General features: G+C 52.5%; 8 protein-coding genes across 8 annotated transcripts; 4 read left to right on the top strand and 4 right to left on the bottom strand.

Moving 5' to 3' along the window:
- Positions 1–35: 35 nt before the first annotated feature.
- Positions 36–1,681, top strand: Z520_05738 (uncharacterized protein; the record flags this gene model as incomplete). The annotated part of the gene is made up of 2 exons (XM_016776241.1): positions 36–130; positions 187–1,681. The coding sequence occupies 2 exons, from the start codon at positions 36–38 to the stop codon at positions 1,679–1,681; spliced, it is 1,590 nt and encodes a 529-aa protein (XP_016632560.1).
- Positions 1,682–2,348: 667 nt separating this feature from the next.
- Positions 2,349–8,986, bottom strand: Z520_05737 (uncharacterized protein; the record flags this gene model as incomplete). The annotated part of the gene is made up of 5 exons (XM_016776240.1): positions 2,349–3,274; positions 3,326–5,977; positions 6,568–8,713; positions 8,811–8,877; positions 8,940–8,986. 5 exons carry the CDS (start codon positions 8,984–8,986, stop codon positions 2,349–2,351), a joined length of 5,838 nt encoding a protein of 1,945 aa, XP_016632559.1.
- A 473-nt stretch (positions 8,987–9,459) lies between these two features.
- Positions 9,460–10,405, top strand: Z520_05736 (NADH-ubiquinone oxidoreductase 30.4 kDa subunit, mitochondrial; the record flags this gene model as incomplete). The annotated part of the gene is made up of 2 exons (XM_016776239.1): positions 9,460–9,652; positions 9,705–10,405. 2 exons carry the CDS (start codon positions 9,460–9,462, stop codon positions 10,403–10,405), a joined length of 894 nt encoding a protein of 297 aa, XP_016632558.1.
- A 653-nt stretch (positions 10,406–11,058) lies between these two features.
- Z520_05735 (uncharacterized protein) lies at positions 11,059–12,796 on the top strand (the record flags this gene model as incomplete). Its single annotated transcript, XM_016776238.1, has 3 exons — positions 11,059–11,212; positions 11,271–11,417; positions 11,526–12,796. 3 exons carry the CDS (start codon positions 11,059–11,061, stop codon positions 12,794–12,796), a joined length of 1,572 nt encoding a protein of 523 aa, XP_016632557.1.
- Positions 12,797–12,977: 181 nt separating this feature from the next.
- Z520_05734 (uncharacterized protein) lies at positions 12,978–14,851 on the bottom strand (the record flags this gene model as incomplete). The annotated part of the gene is made up of 2 exons (XM_016776237.1): positions 12,978–14,311; positions 14,380–14,851. 2 exons carry the CDS (start codon positions 14,849–14,851, stop codon positions 12,978–12,980), a joined length of 1,806 nt encoding a protein of 601 aa, XP_016632556.1.
- Positions 14,852–15,433: 582 nt separating this feature from the next.
- Z520_05733 (uncharacterized protein) lies at positions 15,434–16,915 on the bottom strand (the record flags this gene model as incomplete). The annotated part of the gene is made up of 1 exon (XM_016776236.1): positions 15,434–16,915. One exon carries the CDS (start codon positions 16,913–16,915, stop codon positions 15,434–15,436), a length of 1,482 nt encoding a protein of 493 aa, XP_016632555.1.
- A 770-nt stretch (positions 16,916–17,685) lies between these two features.
- Positions 17,686–18,719, top strand: Z520_05732 (uncharacterized protein; the record flags this gene model as incomplete). The annotated part of the gene is made up of 2 exons (XM_016776235.1): positions 17,686–17,833; positions 17,893–18,719. 2 exons carry the CDS (start codon positions 17,686–17,688, stop codon positions 18,717–18,719), a joined length of 975 nt encoding a protein of 324 aa, XP_016632554.1.
- A 3,167-nt stretch (positions 18,720–21,886) lies between these two features.
- On the bottom strand, positions 21,887–23,779 carry Z520_05731 (uncharacterized protein; the record flags this gene model as incomplete). The annotated part of the gene is made up of 1 exon (XM_016776234.1): positions 21,887–23,779. One exon carries the CDS (start codon positions 23,777–23,779, stop codon positions 21,887–21,889), a length of 1,893 nt encoding a protein of 630 aa, XP_016632553.1.
- Positions 23,780–24,932: the final 1,153 nt, after the last annotated feature.

Here is a 24,932-nt window from a genome sequence, read left to right as displayed (position 1 = left end):
ACCTTAGAAGTACTGTCCAGGCCAAGTCATTTGCAATGAGCTCACCCCCATCAGACTTGAGCTGGATGTCCAGCAGTGAACTGAGTGAACTCCAGGCGACAGTCGACGTCCAGGCCAAACTGCCTGTCTGGTAGGATTACTGCGAGCAGATACATCATATGAACTGAACAAGTCTAACCATGGCAGGCAAAACAACTGGACACCCGTCAATCCGCCGCCCACATCTGTCACTGCCGCTCTTGCCACTCTCCCGTCATCTCAATCGGACATCGATGATGAAGAAGTGCCATCTTCATGCGCAAGCCCTTTTCGTGAGGCAATCCTCGACTCAGCCCTGCGCATTAAGCGAAGCCGAAAGGAAAGGAAGTGGAAGGCCCCCTCAACATCACCGACATCAGCACGCAAAAAGCGAGTTGCAAAGGCCAGGTCTGAAGACGAGCTAAAAACTGCAGTACTGCCGTATGGAAACGAAAAAACCCCAACAAAGACTTATCGGGCTGTCGAGGACTCGAATCCTGGTCAACTTGAGACTGATGAAAGTCTCCTGCCAATCCGCCAAAGTAAGCTCAACATCGCTGCATCTGGACATAAGCGGACGTCTTCGGAGGCGCTTCTTACGGACACGGAGGCTTTACCAGCAAAGAAGATGCTACTTATGACAGGGGAGGGAAAGGGAACAGTTTCCGTCGTCACAGCCTTGGTGGTGGAGGAACAGCATGGGGCACCAATGAGACTTCTACAGCCCGACAAGGAATACCACTTTGCCGCTCCGCATGCGTCCAACAAGGATAGCCAGGAAGACCTCTTCAATGACGATAACAATGACATTGAGAACTTTCTTGAGGCCGAAAAGGCACTGGCGGCAAGAGCGGCATGTCCAACTCCAAGCTCAGCCGGATCAGAAACCTCCAAGACGCTCAAGACGGCATCGTCACCGATTGAAACCAATATGAAAGTGCCACACAAGGCGCCAATGAAGCCATTCGTTGGACTCATGCGTGCTCGTGCTCCCCCAACGGCCACATTTACTCCTGGACCACTCGCAACGTTGTTAGCTTCACAGCCACCTCCGATCTGCTTCCGTATTATGGATGCTCGCATTTTTATCTTCGTCAACTTCTCCTGTTTGCGGCCGCCCACTCCAGTCCCTGCCGGGACGAGCTTTCGGACCAGCACTACCAAGCCGTTGGACCTCGTGATCTATGCTGTGGTACACACCACTCAGAACAATGGAGCCAGTCGAACCGTCACACTCGCGGATTTGTTCTTTCCAGACCGACCGCCCTACCTCACAGGCACCATTGTCCCGCAAGCAACCTGGGACGCCACGGGATCCGCCTCCTTCCCGAAATTTCCATGCGGAGCTATCGTGCGCGTCATCGCACAAATATCTCCTCGCCTCGACACTGGCATCCCGACCGCAGTGGGAACAAGTGCTCCTAATATTCCCTCGTCAAGTCCTAGCGCCACCAACACTTCAGCCGCACCAGCAGAAAAATACGACATCATCTTCTCGAAGATCAAGCACTCCGACTGGAACGAGATCCAGATCCTGAAAGCCATCCTTGACCCGATTGCCCTGGCTTCGAAGACCGCAGCGCACACGCCCGCCGTGTCGACCACCAGCCACGTCCAGAAGGCAGCAGCTGCTGGGAGCAAGGGACCCTTTGACTTTTCCTGACGCGGAGGAAAGTAAGACGCAACAAGACAAAATACAAAATCTGTGAGAAAACTCGACCAGGACGTGCCATCCCGCCATGGAGAATGGGATTTTGTGTGGAAAACAAAAGTCGACCTAGATAGACAGGAACAGATGGGTGGATGTGCTGATTTGACTAGCAATGAGGGATCGAGAAATCCTGTGCTGTGGATTGAATGAATATGTGGCACACGATGTCTCGGACAAACCACCCAAGTGCTATCTTGACCTTGAGCTTCATATTCCGACAGATTGGGGACAGAGGGATACGAAGGAGCTTTGTACAAGAGTGTTTGATTGATCAATTGCGTGCAAGTTGAATACTAGGTATTCATATGCTCGGTAGCATACCATACCACAGCATACCCGAGCACAACGAGCGGAAGGATGATGCCCGGGGCAGGAAGGGGACCGAAACAGAATGCAAAGGCCACGGCATGCTCAGTTTGTAAGAACAGCAAAGAAGTCGAGAATAGAATAATGATACCCAGAAGACAAACCCGTCCCTGGTCCCCATCACAGTCCCAGTCCCAGTCCCATTACCATTTGTACCTAGCGATACCAATACCCATGCCCATACTCATGCCCACTCATAACACCCACACTTCTCCCCGTTCCATCAACAATTGACTAATTTTCTTTTCATCCATCAACGCGACCTTTTCTTCAGATACCCCGTAGGGCTTTTCCCATTCTGAAACTGCCAAATCCTCAACAACCCGTCGTAACAATGCAACGCCCACTCCCAAAGGTCGTCCCTCCGTTGCGGGGTCTGAAAGTCTTCGGGGGACAAGAGGCCCTTGTTCTGCAACTCCCAACGGTGACGGATGAGCTCAATCAGAAACAACAGGGTCTTCCATTCCTTGGGATTCACCTTCCTCACCCGGGCCCGGCGCTCAAAATTCACCAAAGATCCTCCAAAGAGATGCCAGAGTTCGGGAGGCGGAAGGCAAACCTTGACACTGGTGGGGACGGGCGAGGCAAGGAGGCTGGTCCTGTTTTCCCATGGCTCGCGGATTCTCCTGGTCAGCAGGAGCCACTCGCGCATTCTCCTCCTGGGCTCAATATCGCTTCTGATCTCTTCAAGATCGATGCCGTCCAGGGCCGCGGCCGCTGCAGCAACGTGTGGAACCAGGCGATCAGGTCCACGCAGTCGGGGCCCTGCGCCGTTGCCGTCAACTTGATCGTCACGATAGCGCCAATCCCATTCCTCTACTGTGAAGATTTTTCTGCGAATCACCTGTCTGTCGAAGGTATCAGAGGCCCTCAGGATCTGGACCATATGCTTCTCTCGATCGTTCAAGCTTGGCCTAATCGTTTCAGAAACCGTAGTGCAGATGTCTCTCTTCATCTGAAAGTCGTCGTCCACAAGTAGACCTTCGATCCAGAGTTGCGTAGCTGGTGCATCTGAATCGGTCTCGAAAACATCAAGAAAGCGCGGTGGCAATGGCTCGGCCTGGGGTAATTCGATCTCAATTCCCTGGGTCGACTGCTGCTTGTCGATCATGGCTTTTGCTTTCCCTTTCCCTTTCTCTTTTGCTTTGGCCTTTCCTTTGGCTCTTCTTGACGAACTGCCTGCCGTTGCTGCTGCTTGGGAAGTTGAAGGGATCTCCTAGCCCTTCACACCCAGCGACCCGATGAGCCCATCTCTCCACCGGCCAATGTCCTTTGCCTTCTTGTTCCAAAGCTTCTCAGCCTTCTCCATCTCCTTGCGTGCCGTGTCGAGTGCTTTCTGAGTTTCTTGGACACGTTTCTGCAGAGCATCGGCGTCAAGAAGACGCACGTTGACGTTTTCGGTCGTTGTTGCGTTTGCTGCATTTGCAGCCGCTGAAGCAGGTAGAGGGTGTTTGCTTGCGTTTTGGGGAGCCGTGCTTGGACCAGCGGTGACACGATTGTCCTGTGGCGTAGGATCTTCCACGCCAATCGGTGGACCTCTTGAAGGCAAGCGCAGAGCGTTCGTCCTAGAATGTGGACCCAAGCCAGGAAGAGAGTTAATTCGCCCACCAGAACCAAGTCTGGTAGCATGATGAGGATTCCGAGGTGGGAGATCCCAGCCGCCTGGCATGTTGACCGAGTCGTCGGCTGCAAACCCTGCCTCGCCCTCATCATCCAGGCCTTCTTCCTCGCCATATTCCTCCTCTTCGCCCTCTTCGTCGCTGTCCCCGATCTCGCCATCAATTTCACCGTCTTCGTCGTCGAATGGCTCAAATTCGTCGTCGTCAACGATGTCGCCATCTTCACCCATGATCCAAACTACGCCGTGTCGCTCACCCTGTCTGGCAAGCCTCTCCATCCCACCGCCAAGATTGGTGTAATCGTCGGCTTCAAGCACGCCCAAACCGGCCATGATGCCCAGGTCTCCAAACTCCTCCAGATATATTTGTCGTTTTTCCTCGAGCTCGAGGAGCTTTTCACCCTCCTCAGCGCTGAGATGCCTCAGGACCCATCCATTAGGTGTCACCAGACATCTCTTTAGCAGATCATCTCTTCGCTCTCCCGCATCTGCAACACTGACGGCATTGCCATCCTTCAATGCTTGCTTCTCCTTGAGTGGCAGGTATATATAGCCAAATGCATCATTGGCACTGTAGCCGTTGCCATCCAAGTACTCTTGGCCACGTCGGGAGTCCGGCGGTAATTTGTACGTGGCCGAGTTGAAAGAGGGCGGATTGAGCCACGGGTGATCTCTAGAAAGGTCCCCCATTTGAATGAGCGAAGAGAAGATCTTGGGCATCGAGGAAATATGCTCGTTGAGCAGTTTTTGAATAGCCGCGTGGGTCGAAAGGCCGTCAGTGGCTGCGACCATCTTCTCAGCTTCATCGTGCAAGTCGCGCATCGTGTAGGTGGCCTTGGCTTCTCCACCTTTACCGGCAGACTCTTGCTTCGGTGTTGCTGTTCGAGGAGTGCCTGATTTCTGGGTTTGACTTGCAGATTTTTCGGCCTGCTGCGAAGCGAGGACAGCGGCCTTGTCTTTCTCCAATGTCTTCTTTTGGTCCGCCCCATCCACAGTAGTTTCCATGTTCTGTTTCTCGATCGCTTCCCGTAACTTCGTGCCGATCTCCTGCGTCTCTGGCTTCGCCTTCTCGTCACCACTAGCGGGGGTGCTATTCTCCACCCGTTGCTTCTTCTGTTTCTTTTGTCGAGCAATGACCGGTGCAACCTCTTCCACCACAGGAGTAGAGGCAGCACTTGGAACCGCGTCATTGGTTTCATTTGTCTTCTTAGCCTTCTCCCGCCGTTCTTTCTTTAGTTGGGCCTTGCTCTTGCTTCGCTCCGGAGCAGAACCAACAATACTCGGTGGAGGAGAGCTTGCACGGGAAGCATCATGAGAAGGGCGCTCAGACATCGCTGGAGTTGAAGGCCTACTAAGCTGGGCCGAAGAGAGAGATAGCCGCCTCGAGCCTTTCTTCATAGCCGAAACCGGAGGCACAGCGCTTGATTTTTCGGTCGTAGCAGAAGCTGGAGTCTGATCTACCGTTTTGGTGGGCATTCCGGTCGTCACGCGCAGAGTTCTCGGTCGCGCCATGGACGTCTTGGATGTTTCCGGCGGAGTTGTAGTAACAGGAGTGATTGGTCGCGGGCTCATTGTCGCCGGTGTGCCAACGACGGCAGAATCCAAAATTGGTGTAGCAGATTTGTCCAAACCACTAGTGTTGACGACTGGGAGCGGCGACTCAGTAGGTGCATCCGAAACGGTACCTTGAGGTAATTCTATCTTCCCAGGTCTCAGTGCAGGGGCTTTCCCTTTGCCCTTGATGTCTTCAGCCTTCGCAAGAGTCTGAGAGTCATCTTTCTTCTCAATTTTCTCTTCAACCTTATTCGCTACATCTGCTTTCTTCTCAGTCCCAGACTTCTGGCGGCTTGACTTTGGTTTGGGTGAGCCGAGACTGATTTCATTAGCTCCAATGCTAGGCTTTTTGCTCGAGGTAGGAGCATCGTCGACCGGCATGATCTTGCTGTCTTCTTTCGATGGATCGGAACCTTTTGGCTTTGGAGTTGATGTATGACGCGCTATGGGCATGATTGGCACAGCTGGAGCGATAGGTACAGAACTGATAGATGTGCCTCGTTGTCCGACTGCCTGAGCAGGCTGGGTAGGAGACACCGACCTGATAGAAGGAGGATGTCCATGACTGAGCTCAAAACCTGGCGGAATTTTCGGCGTTGATGACCGAAGACCCGAGCTATAATGACTCTGGAAGGACGAGACACGAGAATGTAAGGGTGGAGGCTGTGTATCTGACCGGGTTGGCAAAGGCGGGAAGTTCGTCTCATCCACTGCAACGACAAGGTCAGCGAAACATCCAAGCAAACCATATAAGCAAAAAGGACACAGCCAGAAACCATCAGACAACACGGCGGCGGGTACTTGAACGGGCTCAAGGGTACAGGCAAAGACAATCAGGCTTTTTGCATCAGGTCCCTCAGCACAAGCTTTTTTTACTGTCTCTAGAGCATTCACCTAAAAGGAATTGTAAGAAATTGTTTTTCTGATCTGCCTGACCTTTTTGTAACATGGTCAGAGAAGGGTACTAACATACATAACAGAGCCGTGAAAATGGGACGCTTGATGCTGCTGAAGAAGAAGCCTGATGCCGATAGATTGATTTTTCGATGCGTCCCACGCTCGCCCGGGACCATGACTGTGACCATGCCGTTACTCCACTAAGTTTTCGCCATTCAGCTACTAACTTATGCATTGCTCGCTGATCCGAGTAGGTAGGCCTCGTACCACCAACGCCAAACAGAATCCATCATAAGAAGAGAAACTAGAAAAAAGGGCATAGAATGGTTTGGTTGGAATGTCGTCAATCACCATCGATTGTACCCGCCGCCGCCGCTGTATAGGTTTGATTGCTGGTACCCACCTTGATTACCCCCAAACAGCCCCTGCCCTGTCGTATTGCTCTGGTGGACTCTCGCTGATGCGATGCTCGGGTCTGCAAGATGCTCTACACCACCTCCTGAAGAGGAAGTGTTAGCGTGTCTGTGCTTCTTGCCCTTTTTCCTTTGCTTGACAAGCCCGGGATCTTGGTATGTCTGATATTGAGCGTAGAGCGGGTTGAGGACGCCAGGGGCAGGGGCTGACAATGGGGGTGACCGAAGGGGGTTATTTTGTAAGGAAAGGAGCAACTCACGCTTAGACAGATCATGACCTTGATTTGTTCCACTGCGATTCCTCGAATAGACTTCAGCGTTGATATCTTTGGAAGTTCCAAAACCAGGGTTGGTGAAATTTTGGCCATGAGCGAACATGCCGCCACCGCTGACCGGAGGCGTCCCGGCTGTTGGCAAGCCGGGAGGTGGTCCTTGAACCCCGCTGGAATAGAAGCTCTGCTGTTGCCCTTGAAAGCGATTGCTGGTGGTAGTTTTGGTATCATTATTGAAGTATCTGGAACCGTGGCGTTGATGACTGCTGATCTGTTCGTACTGGGCTTGGCTGTACTGTGGTCCTCTTCTGTCAAAGTCTGACATCTCGAAAGCGATGTTCTGAGAGCTCGGTTGACCGAGACCTGGCGCTTGTGGTAAGTTGCCGGTGTTGAGCAGGGCCAGTTGTTGTCGCTGTTGAGGTGTCAGGCTGCGACTATTCATAACCATTGAGGAGAATTGGTCGGTCAAAGTCTGGGTCAAAGACTGGTGCGGGCGTCCGATTGCTCCACGTGCTGAAGAACCTCTCGGATCATCCTCTGGCTCCCCACCTAAAGCGAGGCTACCAGCAACAACATTGTCCTCGTCCAGTGTTTCTTCCGCCGCAGATGTGGCTTGGGCCTCGAGTTTGGCTTTTGCTTCGGCCTCTAACTTTGCCCGCTCGGCTTCCTCTTTCTCACGCATGGCGCGGCGTTTGGCACCGCCATAAGGGTCGATGAAACAGGGCATGTCATCCACCGCGGCGCGAGCCTCTGGACTGAGACACGAGTCGTCGTAGACAAACCGGTAATTCCGAGATACACATCGTAGAACCTCCTCGTATTGTTGCTGTATCGGGTCCAGTGGCTTGGGCTTTGGTTTGGGGACTGTTTGGTCTGGTCTAGGTGCCGTCTTTGGAGGACTCGGAGCGGTCGAGGTAGATGGCTGACCGACAAGAGGTTCCTTGGCTTTGGGCTCATCCGGCTTCTGAGCAGCAAGTGAAGCATGAATGGCCTGGGGACTAGGAGTAGCCCTGCTATTGGTTTGGCTCGCTCGCCTCGTTCGTGCGATAGAAGCATTTGCAGTCGCCCAGCTGGCAGTGGAGGGCAGAGCCGAACCATCCTGCGAGTTCTTCCTGCTGTTGTCATTTTCCTTGCTACCTTGCCTTGCCATTGGTTGAGTGCTTGCGTTCTGGGCGGCTGACAGAGGTCGAGGTGGAGGGTTCATTGAAGAATTCTGGGCCGACACAGCAGGTCGAATAGGTAGTCTGGCCCCATGGGGTTCGTTTTGCAATGAGCTATGCTGACCATCTTCACCAGTCTCATGGAGGAAGCTGCAGTTTTTGTTGGTGCATGTTTCCCCTCGCAAATAGGCCGAGCAGTACTTGGTGGTGCCAAATTGGGCTCTGAGAACGCGATCGCCGTTGAGAGAACCATCAACAGTGTTGATGCAGAGAGCAGCGTCCTCTTTGCGAGCATACGTCACGTAGACACCAATCCCCTGGTTTGCAGCTCCTGGTTTGGCTTTGCTGACTACGATCTTCTCTATTTCGCCGTACTGACCGAAATATTCTGGACCGCGTAGAGTCTGGAGCAGCGCTTGTTCATCTTTGATCTGCGGAATGAGGCCGATAACGTAGACAAGATTCTGTTGCTTGACACGCACACCAGCGAGATTGCGACGAGAGGAATTCTCCACCTCACGTTTCTCCGTCTCCTTTCGTTTGGCTGCGGCTTGCTTTTTATTTTTATTCAGCTGATCGAGTTTGAATTCTTCAGCTGTCGGGATTTTGTACTGAATGGTCTTCTCATCGTAGGGTCTTCGACAATTCGGACAGGTACTCTTTTCGTAAGTTGTCTTAAGACTGTTGAAGCAGAACTGACAAATCTGCCTTAAGCATTAGCATCGACCAGGCGAAATTGTGCTTGCAGACAACGGAGTCCTCAAGGACATTCAGGAAGTGACAACGGGGGTCGAGACGTACCTGGTAGCCACATGGACACGGCCTGAAGTTCTTGTCGGATAGGTCAAACTCTTCGATGCAGAGAGGGCTGTTTGTCACGTAATCAGCCTCGAGCCAACCCTGCGACAGACCGACTGTAGCTGAACTCACCAAGTCTCCTCGTCATCATCGATGACGGTATCCTGCGACCTACTCATAACGGTAACGGCGATAATATGATTGTGAAGTATTCCACCTCTTTCGACTCCTGCACCAGTGGATAAAGGTCGAGAATGTCCTCCATGCACTATGGGTTTTAGTATCGAGTCTGGCGTGTAATATTCATCTGATGGAAGACTGCACAGTTGCTAAACCGATTCTCACAAGCGATATTGGTCGAGACGAATGGCTGGAATGAGGCGAAAGGGTGTGTGCAAAGGTGAAGCGAAATGAAATACGCATCGAAAGCCACGGAGGGAAGGCGAAGGTTGCGTTCAAATGCAAAGACTCGCGACTGCGGCGAGGACCTTGCACTAATCCATATAGGGTCTAGTTGACAAGCTTCAGTCTTGGCATTGCAGAGAGCTCCGTCATGACCAGTCGAGCACGGGCAGTGTAGCATGCTCCAGCGTCCTCTGAATGAGTTACTATCAGATCCAGTCACTCATTTCTACGGGGTGAGACCTGCAAAATGTCGTCGACAAAGTCAATACTGCGTCTCGCCAGCAAAAGGCCTCTAGGAGCCGCTTCGCAGGCCAAGGGATGCGCCCAACGCGCTACTCTTTCTCAATCGACGAGGAGTTATGCCGCCGACAAACCCGCACCAGACTTGAGGACAGCTGGGCCCGATCTCCTGTCAGAGTTGCGAAAGGCTCCTCGCCCGCGTGAGTATTGGGATACCATAGAACTGCGACAAGTTGCTGACCTTCGGAGAAGCCATGGGCAAGCTCTCAGCACCCATCGTCAACGACGCCGACAAATATGCAGATAAAGCCCTGCCACTCCATCAATACGGCCAATACCTCATGTCCTGCTTACCCAAATATATCCAGCAATTCTCAGTATGGAAAGACGAACTTTGCATTTACATTTGTCCGACCGGCGTCATTCCTGTCTTCACGTTCCTCAAGTACCACACTGCGGCGGAGTATACTATGGTGGCGGACATCACTGCGGTAGACTTTCCTACCAAGAATTATCGATTTGAAGTGGTATACAATCTGCTCAGTGTGCGACATAACTCCAGAATACGAGTCAAGACATATGCGGATGAAGCGACACCGGTACCTTCAATCACCTCCCTCTACGATGGCGCAAACTGGTATGAGAGAGAGGTCTATGACATGTTCGGTGTATTCTTCACAGGCCACCCTGATCTGCGCCGAATCATGACGGACTACGGCTTCGACGGGCATCCGCTGCGCAAAGATTTCCCCCTGACTGGATACACTGAAATCAGATACGATGAGGAGAAGAAGCGAATTGTGGTAGAGCCCTTGGAGATGACACAAGCGTTCCGAAACTTTGAAGGTGGCACAAGTGCATGGGAACAGGTTGGCGTTGGCTCGGACAGGAAACCAGCAGAGTTCAAGTTGCCTGCGCCGAAACCTGAAGAGAAGAAGGAGGAGAAGAAATAGGCACCCCTGGCACACTGGTTGAAGTCTGGGAAGGTGTATGACTTGGTGGGAGGAAATGTGGAGCAAAAAGCCGTTGTACATATGGGACTCAATACATCAGCACGGTCGGTCCCTCGCAGATCATCGCCTCCAGGTTTCCCGGTTAATATGTCAAATTCCCGACGCCATGAATTTTGCCGTCCACCCTGCAGCATTCGCTTTACTAAGGCGTGCTATGCAATTGCGCCAAAGATATAGATCTACCTTCCATGTGTATGTTCCCGGTTCCGGTTCCGGTTCCAGTCCCTGGTGTATGTCGAGGCTATCCCGAAACTGGCCATCCGGATCATTGAGAGAGGTCAACCTCGCGCTGAAGATGACTGCCACTCGTTGCTCCAGATTTCGGCTGAATCGAAGCAGGGTCTTCCTTTAGACAGCTGCCTGTACTTTCTGTGAGTTCGATCAAAGCATGAGGAAAGCGGACTGACAAGCGGGCCTTTGTCGAAGTCGCAGGTAGCTTCACTAACCCACACAGCCTGATTCCTTGTAAACTTCAGAATCTGGGCTGAGATCGAATTGCAAGAGATCGAATATCCTTCTCTCGGCCAGATCTAATCCACTGGCCTTCCTCTTTGCCAATTTACCCTGGGTCTTCGCAACTGCGTCCCTTCTCAATGAGTTCCATCAATCCAATCATCCCGGGTTTTGCACCGGATCCATCTATAGTTTTGATTGACGACACGTTCTTTCTGGTCAACTCAAGCTTTCACCTATTCCCAGGTTTACCGATCTACGCATCGCCGGATCTGGTCTCGTGGAGGCAGATAGGTCAGTTGCGCAACTTCCGTGGGGCTCTGCGATGGAAGAAACTGACACGACTACCCAGGGAATGTAATCAACAGACGCGCTCAGCTGAGTCTTTCCAAGGCTCCTACGGGCATCTATGCTCTGAGTCAACACGGAGACGTGTTGGTGGGCACAGGGGGTCTCTACGCTCCCACCATAAGGTATCGCGATGGCACGATATATGTTGGTAAGACTTTGGCCAACCTTGGTCCAACCCATCCAGAAAAACAAGAGTCACAAAGCTGCATGGTCCCTCGAAGATTGCCTTGAACCGCTAACGTCGGAAGGGGGGCAGTTTGTACCAACATTATTGCTCCGGCAGATGGTTCCATGGAACCTAGCAGCGAGAATTTCATCGTCTCAACGCAAGACATCTGGTCGGACAATTGGAGCGATCCCGTCTGCTTCGACTTTCGTGGGATCGATCCGAGCATATTCTTCGACGACGACGGACGCAGTTTCATCCAGGCTTCAGGTAACCCGCCGGGACCAATGACCAAGATCCACCTTTTCGAAATCGACCTCAACACGGGTCAAAAGTTATCCGAAGAGAGAATGGTTTGGGACGGCACCGGCGGCGTGAATCCAGAAGGCCCGCACCTTTACAAGAAGGACGGCTGGTATTACCTCGTGATCGCCGAGGGTGGCACTCATTCCGGCCACATGGTCACCGTTGCGAGGTCTAGAGCTGTCTTTGGACCCTACGAGGCATTTGAAGGCAATCCGATCCTCACGGCGCGGGGCACGGACGAGTATATACAGTTCACGGGACACTGCGAGATGTTCCAAGATCGAGCAGGGAACTGGTGGGGGGTGTGTCTCGGGGTGCGGAAGGATAGAGCAGGCCGCTTCATCATGGGCAGGGAATCGTTCATCACTCCGGCGAAATGGCCAACAGGAGGCTGGCCCTCGTTGGAGCTTGTGAAGTCCAATCCGGAAGGACTTGCTCGCCCCTCGTACCAGACTACTGCCCTTACTGCCAAACCGATGGTCGATTTCGTCTACATCCGCGATGCCAATCTGGACGACTACGAAATCTCAAACGGCGGCCGAGACATCGCTCTCACGGCACGGGGCCGCGTCGACCTCCAAAGCCCCTCCGAATCTCCAACGTTCATCGGTAAGCGCCAACGTCATCTGGACGGTATCAGCTCGGTCGTCATGACCTGCCCCTCGGCAAGCGACGACGTCAAAGCAGGACTGGCCGTCTACAAAGACGAACACCGCTACGCACGGATCTTCTATGATAACGACATCCGCGGGGAGACAACAGCCGTCAAATTCGAAGTGCAAAACAATGCACAAAAGATCCACCGGACCATGACGCATGTCATCGAGCCTCGAGACCGTCTGGCTTTTAGACTCACGTACACCGAGCAACAGTACCAGTTCTCGTACAGAGTACCGGAGACGCGGTCGTCGGTGGCGGGTTGGATCTCCATCGCCACTGTTGATACCTTGGACTTGACGGATCTGGATTTTGTGGGACCTGTCATCGGTATCTTTGCTGTGGGTGCAAGAGACGAGACAACTACGGTCCGCTTTAGCGATTTGGAGATCAATTAAGACAAATGAGACGAACATGATTTTGATCATGGCCTCAATACATATGACTCGGATCATGGCTATGAAGAGGCCCCCGCCCATGTCTTATCCTGATTTTTATCTACCTATCTGGTATTTTTGAAAGATGACCCCTTTTTTTATGGTTGAACAATCCCGCACATCTAAATCCCTTGTTTGCCCCCTAGAGAGTGACGCTACTGACGCTCAACACCCCCTTCGCCCCAACCAGCTCTCTCTTGACGTCTTCGCCTACCTCTTTGTCCACGCCCAGGATCATGAGCGCCTCAGTTGTCTCTTTGGCAGGGGAAAGACCCTTGGCGGAGCCGGAAGCTGAGCCAGTAGTGGAGGAGAATGTCGCAGGAGCCACACTCATAAAGTTGATATTGACGCCTTCTCTGCCTAGGATACTGCCCACGACACCAATCTTGCCTGGGGAATCATAGTTGTGACAGATCAGCAGGGTGCCTTCGGGCACAAAGGACGTGGCGAAGCGATCGAGTCGGGAGATAAAGGGTGAGTTATCGCTGCAGTAGCCCGAAATGATGTGCTGCTTGCTGGCAGGCTGGTCACCCGCCGCAGTGTTTGATGATATAGAAAGCCCTTCAAGGGCGCTAGAGTGTCGACTCAAGGACGGAGCTCTGCTGGCAGGCCGCGCGATGAGTGTCACCAAGCTCGAATACGCCTGCGTGGACGGATCTCGGGACTTTTGCTCGTTGACAAAGATCCCCCTCTCTTTGGCCACCATCTCGGCATTAACGATGTTGACGTTGAACCCCTCGGCGTCAGAAATGGGTAGAGTGAGACCCTTGATCAGGGCCGCAAACAGCGGTTTCGTGCTTGACATATTCGCGATCTCACCCTCGTAGATGAGATCAAAGGTATTCATGTTCCTTTGATGCAGGGGCTGCGTCGGGGACGTGAAGTGTTGCGTGTACAACGATCCCATCTTTTCCACAAGCCGCACAAAAGGCTGGAGAGTCTTGTACTCGGCCGGCAGGATAATGGGCGCATTCACAGCGCTCCTGGGTAGGTCTCCCGCCAGGATCTGTAGGACCTGTTCGCAGACGTCGATGGAGACGTTTTCTTGTGCTTCAACCGTCGACGCACCGAGATGTGGGGTGGCGATACATTTGGGATGTTGCACGAGTTTGGCCGCAGACGACTTCGGGTCTTTATGCGGTGGTTCAGAAGTAAACACGTCGATTGAAGCGCCTGCTATATGTCCAGATTCCAATGCAGCAAGAAGAGCTTCTTCGTCGACGATGCCCCCTCGTGCCACGTTGAGGATGCGAGCCCCACGTTTCATCGAGTTGAGTTCAGATGTAGACAGCATGCCGCGTGTTGCGGCAAGCATTGGTGTGTGAATGGTCAAGAAGTCGACGACGGGCAAGAGCTCTGACAGGGACTCGACAAGGTGGACGTTGGCAGCGGCAGCCACTGATGGAGAAGCATAGGGATCTGCTGCGACCACATTCATGCCCAGGCCACGAGCCATTCGAGCGACAATCAGGCCGACTGAGATAGACAGCATTAGTCAGAAGCAGCCTCGACTTTTAATGAAGATAGGAGAGATTGTTATATACCTTTCCCGAGTCCCACAACCCCTAACGTCTTCCCCTTGACTTCCACACCGACAAGCCTGCTCCTCTCCCACTTCCCGGCCTTGAGGCTCGCACAAGCATCGGGAACATTCCGCGCCATGCTCATCAAGAGGGCAATGGTGTGTTCTGCGGCAGCCTGAATATTCCCACTGGGAGAATTCACCACGACAATGCCTAGCCGCGTGGCAGCGGGAACATCGACATTATCTACACCGACACCCGCACGAGCAACAACCTTCAATCTTCGAGCTGCCTGCAGGAGATCATTGGTGACCTTGGTCTCAGAGCGCACAAGAAGAGCATCGTATTCCGGGATGATTGAGATGAGTTGCTCGGGTGTAAGACCTTGCTTTTCGTCCACAATGAGGGTTTTTCGAAGTAAAGCAAGTCCATCCGGTGACAATTTCTCCGGACAAAGGACTCGAGCCTGGACCGTTTCACCGTTGGTAGCCATTTTTGCTCCGCAAATGCTGATAAGTTTTGTGTCTCACAGCCAGACTGGCGGTGTACGTATCACTTGCACACGGTGTCAATCGACGATGAAAGATTGCTCAAGCTGAGAATGTAGACCTTCAGGACCTTCAAGAATGTGAGAACAAAAAGACAAAGATGAGTAAAGAATAGACTGTGAGGACAACGACAATGACGGGAAGCTTGGTATGATATTTTTCTCGTATTTTTGACTACCCTTAATGTCCAAAAGACCAGTGACCGAACCACGTTTTGTGATGCGCAGAGACATTTTCAATTTCTCCGTGGGCCGGCCAATGCTCCAAATCCATTCGCTGGCTGGATGTTGTGTGTCACCCACATTAGCGAGACAAGCAATGAAGTCGAGGAATGGGGGGTTAGGAAGGGGCCGAAGTCGCAAGGGGAGGATTTTGATCCCAACCCCGCGATCTGGGGAATTCTGGTCGGGGTTTGGGGGCAAGACAAACCGTGCAAACAGAGCAAACAATTTTGTTCCAAAAAATACAAGCCATAGCCAGGCCATGCTCTGTTTCCACCACAACAAGAATGTACACAGCAAGCTTTCTCAATACTCCAGTGCCTCTTCAAACAATCCCCTCAGCTGTTCTCTTTCCTCGTTCACTTCCGCGCTCAATTTGGGTGCCAACATGAGGACTCTCTGTTGAGGCAGTGTTCCCTCCACCAAATCGTCAATGCTCTCACGCGTGAAACCCAAATGCTTCAAGCCTCGAGGTTGGTCTCCCAAGCCGATGAGAAATTCTGTCAATGCTTCGCTCAGAACTTCGCCAGCGCTTTCCTTCTTGACGTTAGAGATATCCTTGCCAAACACTTCTGCCGCAGCCAGATGCCGCTCCGGATTGCTTGGACCGGTGAATTTGAATACTGCCGGAGAAGTTACAGCAACACTGACGCCATGGGGGATTATAGGTGTCTCAACCTGGTAGCCAGCATGTTTGTAGCCGGGGTTCTGACCACTGATCGGGTAGCTCATGCCGTGGCAAAGATGGACACCAGCATTGCCAAAGCCGACACCCGCCAGCGTCGCTGCAAGAAGCATTTCGCTTTGGGCTTCGTGATCTTCGGGATCTTTGACTGCTCGGGGCAAGTATTTGACTGTCGATCTCAGGGCATTCAACGAGAAAATATCCGAAATAGGATTTGCGCCTTGGTAGGCTGGGCGATTGATTGGATTTGTGGGTCTCGGTGATCTCTCATGGTAAGGGATGGCGGTCCACGATTCCAGTGAGTGGCACAGCACATCCAAGCCAGAAGAAGCATGAACAGCTGATGGCATAGTGCGAGTATTGAGTGGATCCACAACGCCCAGTGTAGGCTTGAGGTTTCGATGGGCAATACCGGTCTTGGCCCGCTTCTCAACCAGATCGAAGATAGCTGTTCCCGTCGTTTCTGACCCTGTGCCAGCCGTAGTCGGGACAGCCACAAGCGGCTTGAGTTTTCCTGTGATTGGCAACCCCTTACCGAGGGGCGCATTGACAAAATCCAGGAAGTCCGCATCCGGGAAGCAAGTGTATAAGTTCATCAATTTGGCCGTGTCAATGACCGAACCTCCTCCCACAGCGAGAAAAGCATCTGGCTGATATGGTTTGGCAAAAGCAATGGCATCTTTGATCGAGCTGTCCTTGGGCTCGACCCGACACTTGTCGTAGACGGTGAACTCGATCCCTTCGTTGGTCAACCCTTCAACGACTTGCTTCATGGCGTTCAACTTGGACACATTCCCGTCCGTGACAACGCAGACCCGCTTGGCGCCTAGATTCTTGAAATCCATGCCCACCTCTTTTGTGCAGCCAGGTCCGAAGCGGATCGAGCTGGCGGCCATCTCGAACGCATACTCTTTGGATCGCGAGCTGTCAATGGGAGTCGCTAGTCTTCTTCGGGCCTCACCAAAAGCTGCAGGAGCATGGTGATGGTTGGGATTCGAATGACAAGGGCAGCTGGGAGGATGGCCGAACTGAATTGCTCGCAACAGAGACGTCGAGCGCTGAGAAGCTGTCCTCGCGACACGGATCGCGGGTGAAAGGACCATGGCTGCGAGCGTCGAGGCGGGTTTCGGCACCGGTTAGAGAGGTTGCAGAACTCTGTGCACGCGACAGGACAGCAGGTAGGTCAGGAGAGGAGAGATCACAGCAACCTATATGATCGCCTAACTGTTTGCTGTATGTACTTGCCAGCAGCAAGTCGACTTATAAGAGAGAGCAGACATAACTGTGTGCCCCATACCCCATCGCTTGGGAAGTTGTGGAGCGAGACCGAGGCAAGTGTGGAGGAAGCTCCCAGCCCCGTGACTGGGGGCTTTCCTGGGTGGGAGCTCGATGATTTGACGCCCACGATTGAGGGGCAGCGGCAGCTAGCAGCTCTAAGGTATTCCACCGGAAAGTTGTGTTGGATGAAACTCGGGCACCCGGCGGTGGGTGGAAAGACGGGCGCCGTAAGGAGATGGCGGGGTTCCAACGCCTAAAAGGAGAGCGGCCGTTGGGTGTCGCAAGTGCCGGGAGGGGGAGAAGTGCGACGCCCATTTCGTAAGCCCATCGATTACCCCACGTCATCCATGCAACACCGTGCATCATCCAGAATTTCAATGAGCAGTCGAGCGCAGCCTACAGCCTCTCCCAGGTTCTGCTCGACTGCTTCTCGAAGCTTGCGTTGTATCTGAATACCTCTGTCTACTGGCATTCGATGCTATCACGGCTCACATCACGCCTACCTCGACTCCAACAAGTCCTGCAACACTTCCAAATCCCCAGCACAACTGTCGCGTCGAAACCATTCACCACTTCAACCTCGCAGTCTGCAACCATGACGGATCACTCGAAATGGAAGTTCAATCACACCATGCTCCGGGTCAAAGACCCCCAGAAGTCCATTGAGTACTATAACCTCCTGGGCTTGAGCCTGATCAACAAGTTGGACTTCCCCGACAACAAGTTTTGTTTGTATTTCCTAGGTAAATTTCCGACAATCTTCCTCTCCTCTCACAAACCCATCTCTGACGCATCGCAATAGCCTATGATGGCCCTCATTCTGCCTCTAAAGATGCCCACTGGACCGACCGCGAAGGTGTCATTGAACTCACCCACAATTACGGCTCCGAGTCGGACCCCGAATTCACCATCAACAACGGCAACAAAGAACCGCACAAAGGCTTCGGTCACATCTGCATCTCTGTCGACAATATCCAAGCTGCATGCCAACGCATTGAAGATGCCGGGTACAAGTTTCAGAAGAAACTGACGGACGGGCGCATGCGAAGCATCGCATTCGCGCTCGACCCTGATGGATATTGGGTGGAGGTCATCGGTCAAAAGCCGGTGGAGCAGACAGAAGATGTCAAGACAACAGAGACGAGCACTTACAGGATGAACCACAGCATGATCCGGGTCAAAGATCCGCAGAAATCATTGAAATTCTACCAGGAAGTCATGGGCATGTCGCTCATGAGGACCTCCGAACAAAAGGCGGGCGGGTTCACTTTGTATTTCCTGGGATACCCGGGTGACTACGGGATTCCCAAACCCGAGGACTCACCCAACGGCGTGAACCCACTCGCGGGCAAAGAAGGCCTGCTCGAATTGACCTGGAACTATGGAACAGAGAAGGAAGAAGGCAAAGTATACCACAACGGCAATGACCAGCCTCAGGGTTTCGGACACATTGCCATCAGCGTGGATGACCTGGACAAGGCGTGTGCGTTTATGGAGGAGAAGGGGGTCAACTGGAAGAAGCGGCTCACGGACGGCAGGATGAAGAACGTGGCCTTTGTGTTGGATCCGGATGACTACTGGGTTGAGATTATCCAGAATGAGCGGCTCAAGAAGTCGTCAGATTGGTGATTGCAATACGCACTCGAGAGTGGCATAATTACATAGGGACTCTCCGGCCATACTTTTACGAATAACATGGAAACATGGACCAAAGCCAGATCCAGACAGGGAAACAGCCCCCATCTTATAATATCTTTCAGCGTCATCAAGCCTCCTTATAGCTACCTAGGAGGAGGCACACAAGCAAGATCTCTCTCTCTGCGGGTGCTCCTCTTGACAAAATCAATCTCCCTTGAGCGTGCGAGACTTTTTCGGCCGGAAGCATCGACCTTGACAAGATGTCAAATCTGCCTCGGCGTGGTCGCAGATGAATCTTGTTTGCCACCCTCACCGTATTGCCCCTTGCTGATCCTTCTCGGAGAGGAGGTAATTATTTCTGGTACCTATCTCAGGTATCCGGAAGTGACTGTTGACGGGGTTCCGGAGTATCTCGAAATCCTTGAGGAGGAGTCGTGAAGCCTACGATAGCGAGCCTGTCGAGCACGGAAGGGGAACCATCTCCTTTTGACAAAGTACTACCGAGTACCTACCTGAGTACTCCGGGTCGTAACTCGGAGGCCGTGATATCTCTCGGCCTGGTTTTGTGTACGGACGTACGCTCACTCAACGATACCTGGTAGTGATGATACCGCCATAGCCATGGCCTATCCGTAAGTAGGGAGGGACACAGGGAGTGGGCGAGCCACGAACACAAGAGGAGGGCAGAGCAGGCAGAGAAAAAAAGGCATGCTGTTATTTTTCCCATGTACAATATCCCATCCCTGCCCTGCCCCGTCCACCCCGCGATGAGCTCTAATTCCCCCTCCTGTGTCCTGCTGGCTTTGTTTTCTTCTAGCGCCCCTTTCAATTCCTTGTCATAGATCCTACTCGTGCGACTACTCTTTGCCGTCGGCAGTCTGCATGATGCACAAGCTTGCTTGCAGGAAACACCATCTTCGGCCTAGTCTTGCACTTCTTGCAGGCTTAGTCTCCCTCTTTGTTCTGCTCGGTTCTGGTAGGGCTGGCTTGGCTGGTTGGCTGGTTGCATTAACACTGATTTGTACATGATTCTTATGCGCGCCCTCTTTGCAAATTCCTGAAAAAGCGACCACCCCGCGAAAGGTTCATCCTAGAGAAGGAGAAAGAGACGAGGGATTTGCCCGGCGCGAGCCTCGTTCTGGAGACGTTTGGCGAACTGCAGCAAACAGCCCTGTAGACGAGCCAGAAAGGAAGTTTCCATTTCGTCGTCATTTGTTCGTATTGCTAAATCCGGGTTGCCCAATCTTCCAATCCATTTGCAGTGATGAGTTTCCGCATCAGACTTACTTCCCGTCCTGGAGAAAAACCTCTCCGGCGACCAGCGCGTAATCGAGGTTTGTTCTGTCAACCAGTCCCACTTTCGCGAGTTAGTCGGAGCCCGATCGAAATCGGGGAAGTCGGTGTTTATAGCATTGCTCTCCACGGCCTCTGAATGATTCAACTTCCCCATGGAGAAGTAGCAAAGAACCAAAGATACCCAAGAACTGCTCGACTCTGTTCGAGTCGACTCAACTCTCGTGGTCCAGCCGTTAAGGATGCAGGGAAAACGTCACCAGACATGGTAGCCTCGCATCGACATATTGTCTTCCTTGCTGCACTTTTAGCGTGCCTCGTAGTGGATAGAAGCTGTCTCCTCTTTAGGGATGTAGAGACGGATGACGGAAGCCGGGTCCACACCGCCTGGCTGCTGCCGCCGCACGTAGAGGTCATGGCGGACCAAGCTATACAAGGCTTGGAAGCCCAAGACGAAGCTACCTTAGCTAGTGCACCCGTCGAGCCATTCCTGGATTCGATCAGCCCGACAACTCGATGCGTTCGTTCATGAAGTGCGGATTTCCTTCGTCTCAGGGTTGCGCATGTTAAAATAAAGAGCGAGGCTCCCTATCCGCGAGATTGAGGGCATCTGCTGTACTGAACAGGCTCCTCTCCTGAGCGCGTCGGAAGTATTGAAACAGAGGTATTGCACGTACATCGTAGAAATCGGGATAGACGACTAGCCCCTAGACAGAGTAGGGAGCTGAGCGACCCACAAGATAATAAGCTTCGGTGGCTGGTCTTCAATCTCCTCATATGGCAGTATGTTGATTGGGAAGCTGTTAGGAGCTGCATCGGCCATCCCGACTGTGCCCAAGTCTCGTCAAATCACAAAGATCCCATAATTGCAAACCACGGCCGGGAAACAGGGACGCCCATGACCTCGCAAGGCTTGCCCCTGTCGAGCTACCCCATGGCGATGTCTGCCCGGATTTCGTCCTGGAAATGCATCCTGGACGAAGCATTGCCTGCATCCATCTTTCTTATCCATCTCACGAGGTCTTCCATTGCTAGACTTCCTGAAGCGGCAACAGCTCGAAGTTGCTGGTTCATGAAATGGCCTTGGAATTGTCAAACATGGCAATCACATTGCTGGTTCGAGTAGTTTGATCAGAATGTCAGCCGGTCGCATGTTGACGGGATGGCACAGTCACCTGGTGCCAGGTATCCGACCCTCTTCCTTGACTGCATTGGCAATTGTTTGCTTATTGCGACGGTTTGTGGCAACTTTCAGTCCCTTGGACCCGGATATACAGCCCAATCAGAAATATTCGGTCTCGTGTCCGATAGGATACTCCTCTTTCGATCAAGCATTCTACCTTCGTGACACTGTGTCAGGTCATAGATAACCTATTACGCCTGAACAGGCACAACATGTTGCTCTATCTGAAACCCACGGCAAGGCCACTGTCATGCAATGCAGAACGCGCTGGCCAGAACGCAGAGCATTCAGTGTAGAGTTTGGAACTCGAAGTTGAGCGGACATCAGGCTGTAGGAGATGATACCCGACCACCCAGTCAAAGGCGCAACTGTGGAACCATTCTGTGCGACCCCTGCCCTTTGTAGCAGGCATGTTCCAACTGATTCGAGCCAGCAATTACCCGTTGAGGTAAAAGGCCTGGTGGTTTGATTCCAAACACTTTACGTAGGACTGTCCAGCCAGGGAACCGATAAGTCATTGAGCAGTGAGCACGACAAATAATGCGCTCCATGAAGAGTCGGAAAGCCTCGGATGTCAGCTCCCTGCCTTAGGGCGCTCTCGGTCGTCATCGCAGAAGCTGTCCGCGCTCCAGTAGCGAGGACTTGTACAAAAGCCCAATATAGAAGCAGTGATAGAGCGACATCAATTGCCTGACGGACCTTGGGCTGTAAGGAAGCCAAAGTCGCAGCCCACGTGTGCCTGATTGACCTCGCGCTCGTAGAGGCCTCGATAACCTCTCCGACCAGTTCTCTCCACCCATGGCTCCAAGTTGTTGGACATTTGCCCATCAGCCTTTCCAGAAAATGAGGCGGCCTGGGATCGCGTTTTGCGTTCCAAAATACGTCTGGCGATCTCCTGTTCTTCTACGTCTAGGAGCAGTTTCCTCTGCTCGACATCGCAAATAATCTTGTCCCCCGTCTGCACCACACCAAATACCGAATCAAGGTCCGCAGACTCTGGTGATATATGCAGTATGATTGTGCCACCAGCAGTGCCACTCATTCGTCCATCACTGATCCGCAGCATGTCGGTCACGCCTTGTTTCCCTAGCTTTTGAGGTATAGGTATCAGTCCAGCCTCGGGCATCCCCGGATTGCCCACTGGACCAATGCTCTTGAGTATCAATACCGAGTTCGCATCAACTTCCAGGTCTGGAGAGTCGATGCGTTGGGCCATGTCTGCAGTGTTCTCAAAGACGCAGGCCGAGCCACGGTGGTGCAACAGCTTCCGGTCCTTCGAGGCCGAGGCTTTCATAACTGCGCCTTGTGGACAGATATTGCCATGCAGGACCACCAAACTCGAGCTAGGGTATAGAGGATCTTCGAGCGACCGAACGATCTGTCTGGAGTATTGGAACGGCTTGAAGGGAGTGGCGTCGAGAAGCTCGCCTAGAGTCTGACCAGAGTAAGTCTTTGCACTGAGGTGTAATAATGGCCTCAAGGTATGCATCAGCGCCAACATGCCGCCTGCATTGTGGAAATCAGTCATGTAATTGTCACCGCTAGGCTTCAAGTCAACGAGCAACGGAGTCTTTCTTCCAATCTCGTCAAAGGTGTTGAGGTCAATCGTGCCTGCCACCTTTGGGTGTCGGTTGATGATGGCCAGCAGGTGCACCACAGCATTCGTACTTCCACCAATGGCTTGGAGAACGGTAATGGCATTGAGAAAGCTCTCGCGGGTGAGGAGGTCTTGTGGTCTCATGCCGTCTTTTGTGAGCATAGCCACTGCATTACGCCCAGCTTGCTCGGCGACTCTCAGTCTAGCCGAGCTCACGGCTGCGGCAGTAGCACCAGATTTGAGCTCAAGCAGTCCCAGGCCTGCAGTTATACAAGCCATGGTCGATGCCGTGCCCATTACTCCGCATGTGCCTCCTGTGGGCGCCAATTCCTCATTGACGGACATGATGTCCTCCAAGTCCACGCCACCAGCTCGATAACGCGCCCAATAGCTTCGGCAGTCTGTGCAAGCTCCTACCCTGACCCCTTCTACTGAACCGGGCATCATTGGCCCAGTGATGAGAGGAATGACAGGTTTGTTTGCGGAGATGCCGCCCATCAACTGAGCTGGAACTGTTTTGTCACACCCACCTATCATGACCACAGCATCTACCGGCTGAGCCTTGATCATCTCTTCCGTGTCCATACTCATCAGATTCCTCAGATACATGCTGGTCGGGCTGGCAAAACTCTCATGGATGCTAATGGTCGGAAAATCGACGGGCAGCCCTCCGGAGGCCAAAACACCACGCTTGACTGACTCGATGAGTTGGGGCACATTGGAATGACAAGGATTGAATGAGCTGTAGGTGTTGATGACGCCAATGATGGGCGAGGAAAGTGCTGAGTCCGAATATCCGAGTGCTTTGATGAAGACTTTCCTCAGAAACAGTGAGAAATGAGCGTCACCATATGAAGTGAGGCCTGAGCGAAGGCCGGACGTCGAGGTGATGGGCTGAGATAGATCATAGTCCTTGGATATCGAGCTACCGGTGTCCCCATTCTGCGCCACGGTTGTTGACGTGTGGTTAGTCGCCATGATCGCAGGAGAACCTATCAATTTCCTTGTAACCGTTCACTCTTTGATCCTCGAGATGTGGACTTTAGGGTCTCGAGACCGGGCGGATAGGAGTGAAAACATTCCCTTTTAAGTGGTCATCACAATGCACTCTGTTGGAGAAATTGTCATCGCGCAAGCAGAGTCGGAGGAAGGCCGGCCATTTGCGCCCTCGGGAGAAATATCACCGACCAGGTGGAGAGCAAAGCAATTCATCAATCAGGTGAAGCGTCTTCCGACGGCTCGGAAATGCCGTTGCCCTCATCATTTGTTTGTCCTGCTTGCGTTATATGTGGATATTCGTGACCAGAATACGGCCCAAGGTTGAGTCATCTGTTAGACACAAATATACCTACCTAGGTACCTGAGGTGGGGGAATATAACTTGCTTCATAATGAGGAGCTTTGAATCTTAATACACAGGAACGGTTATCCTCTCGATAGTAAAAGCTTGCCAATCATACCTTTGTCATTCATTGGGGAGAGCCGTGTGCTGTTTGCAGACTGTGAGGGGAAGTTTGTTGCTAATGCCGTAGAAGTAGAAGTAGGTAGTAGCCCGCAAGGACCCTTTATCCAGCGACCCGTGGCACCAAGACCTTGGGCCTATGACTCAAGCCCACAGAATCCACCCCACAGTGTAGACGAAGAAAGTATATACTGCACATTGAAGAACTTTTCTTCAACAATCACCCAGCACTGCCGGGGGTAAGTCACTACCTACTCAACCACCTCATCAGGACTGGGTTTCTAACAACCTCTACAGTAGCTCGTAAGTTCCTACTTCTAGGCCATCTAGCCTCGAGCAGCTTCTAACAACTGCTTCAGAATCGGTAGAGCGTGTGGCTCTTAGCAAAGACCAAACCTCAAGGTTGCGGGTTCGAGTCCCGCCTTGTGAGTAGAAACCTACCTGTAACAGGTGTGACAAACAACTAACATGAATTACAGCGGCTCAATTCCAAAGGAAAACCTTTCTTTTTTGCTTCTTTTTTTCTGTCTGTGCGTGCGGATGGTGGGGTATAATAGTGGGTCTCTTCCCCGCCTACGTCATCAGCTTCTACCGGCGCTCCTTGTAATCAATCACTCCGAGTCTTGAACTGGTGATACTTCCGAATACCCCCTTCAGACTCGGGCCCCTT

This window comes from Fonsecaea multimorphosa (genome assembly GCF_000836435.1).
Source record: "Fonsecaea multimorphosa CBS 102226 unplaced genomic scaffold supercont1.10, whole genome shotgun sequence".
Taxonomy (NCBI): domain Eukaryota; kingdom Fungi; phylum Ascomycota; class Eurotiomycetes; order Chaetothyriales; family Herpotrichiellaceae; genus Fonsecaea; species Fonsecaea multimorphosa.
Note: the sequence above shows the minus strand (reverse complement) of the source record. Positions and strands in the feature narration are given on the sequence as shown.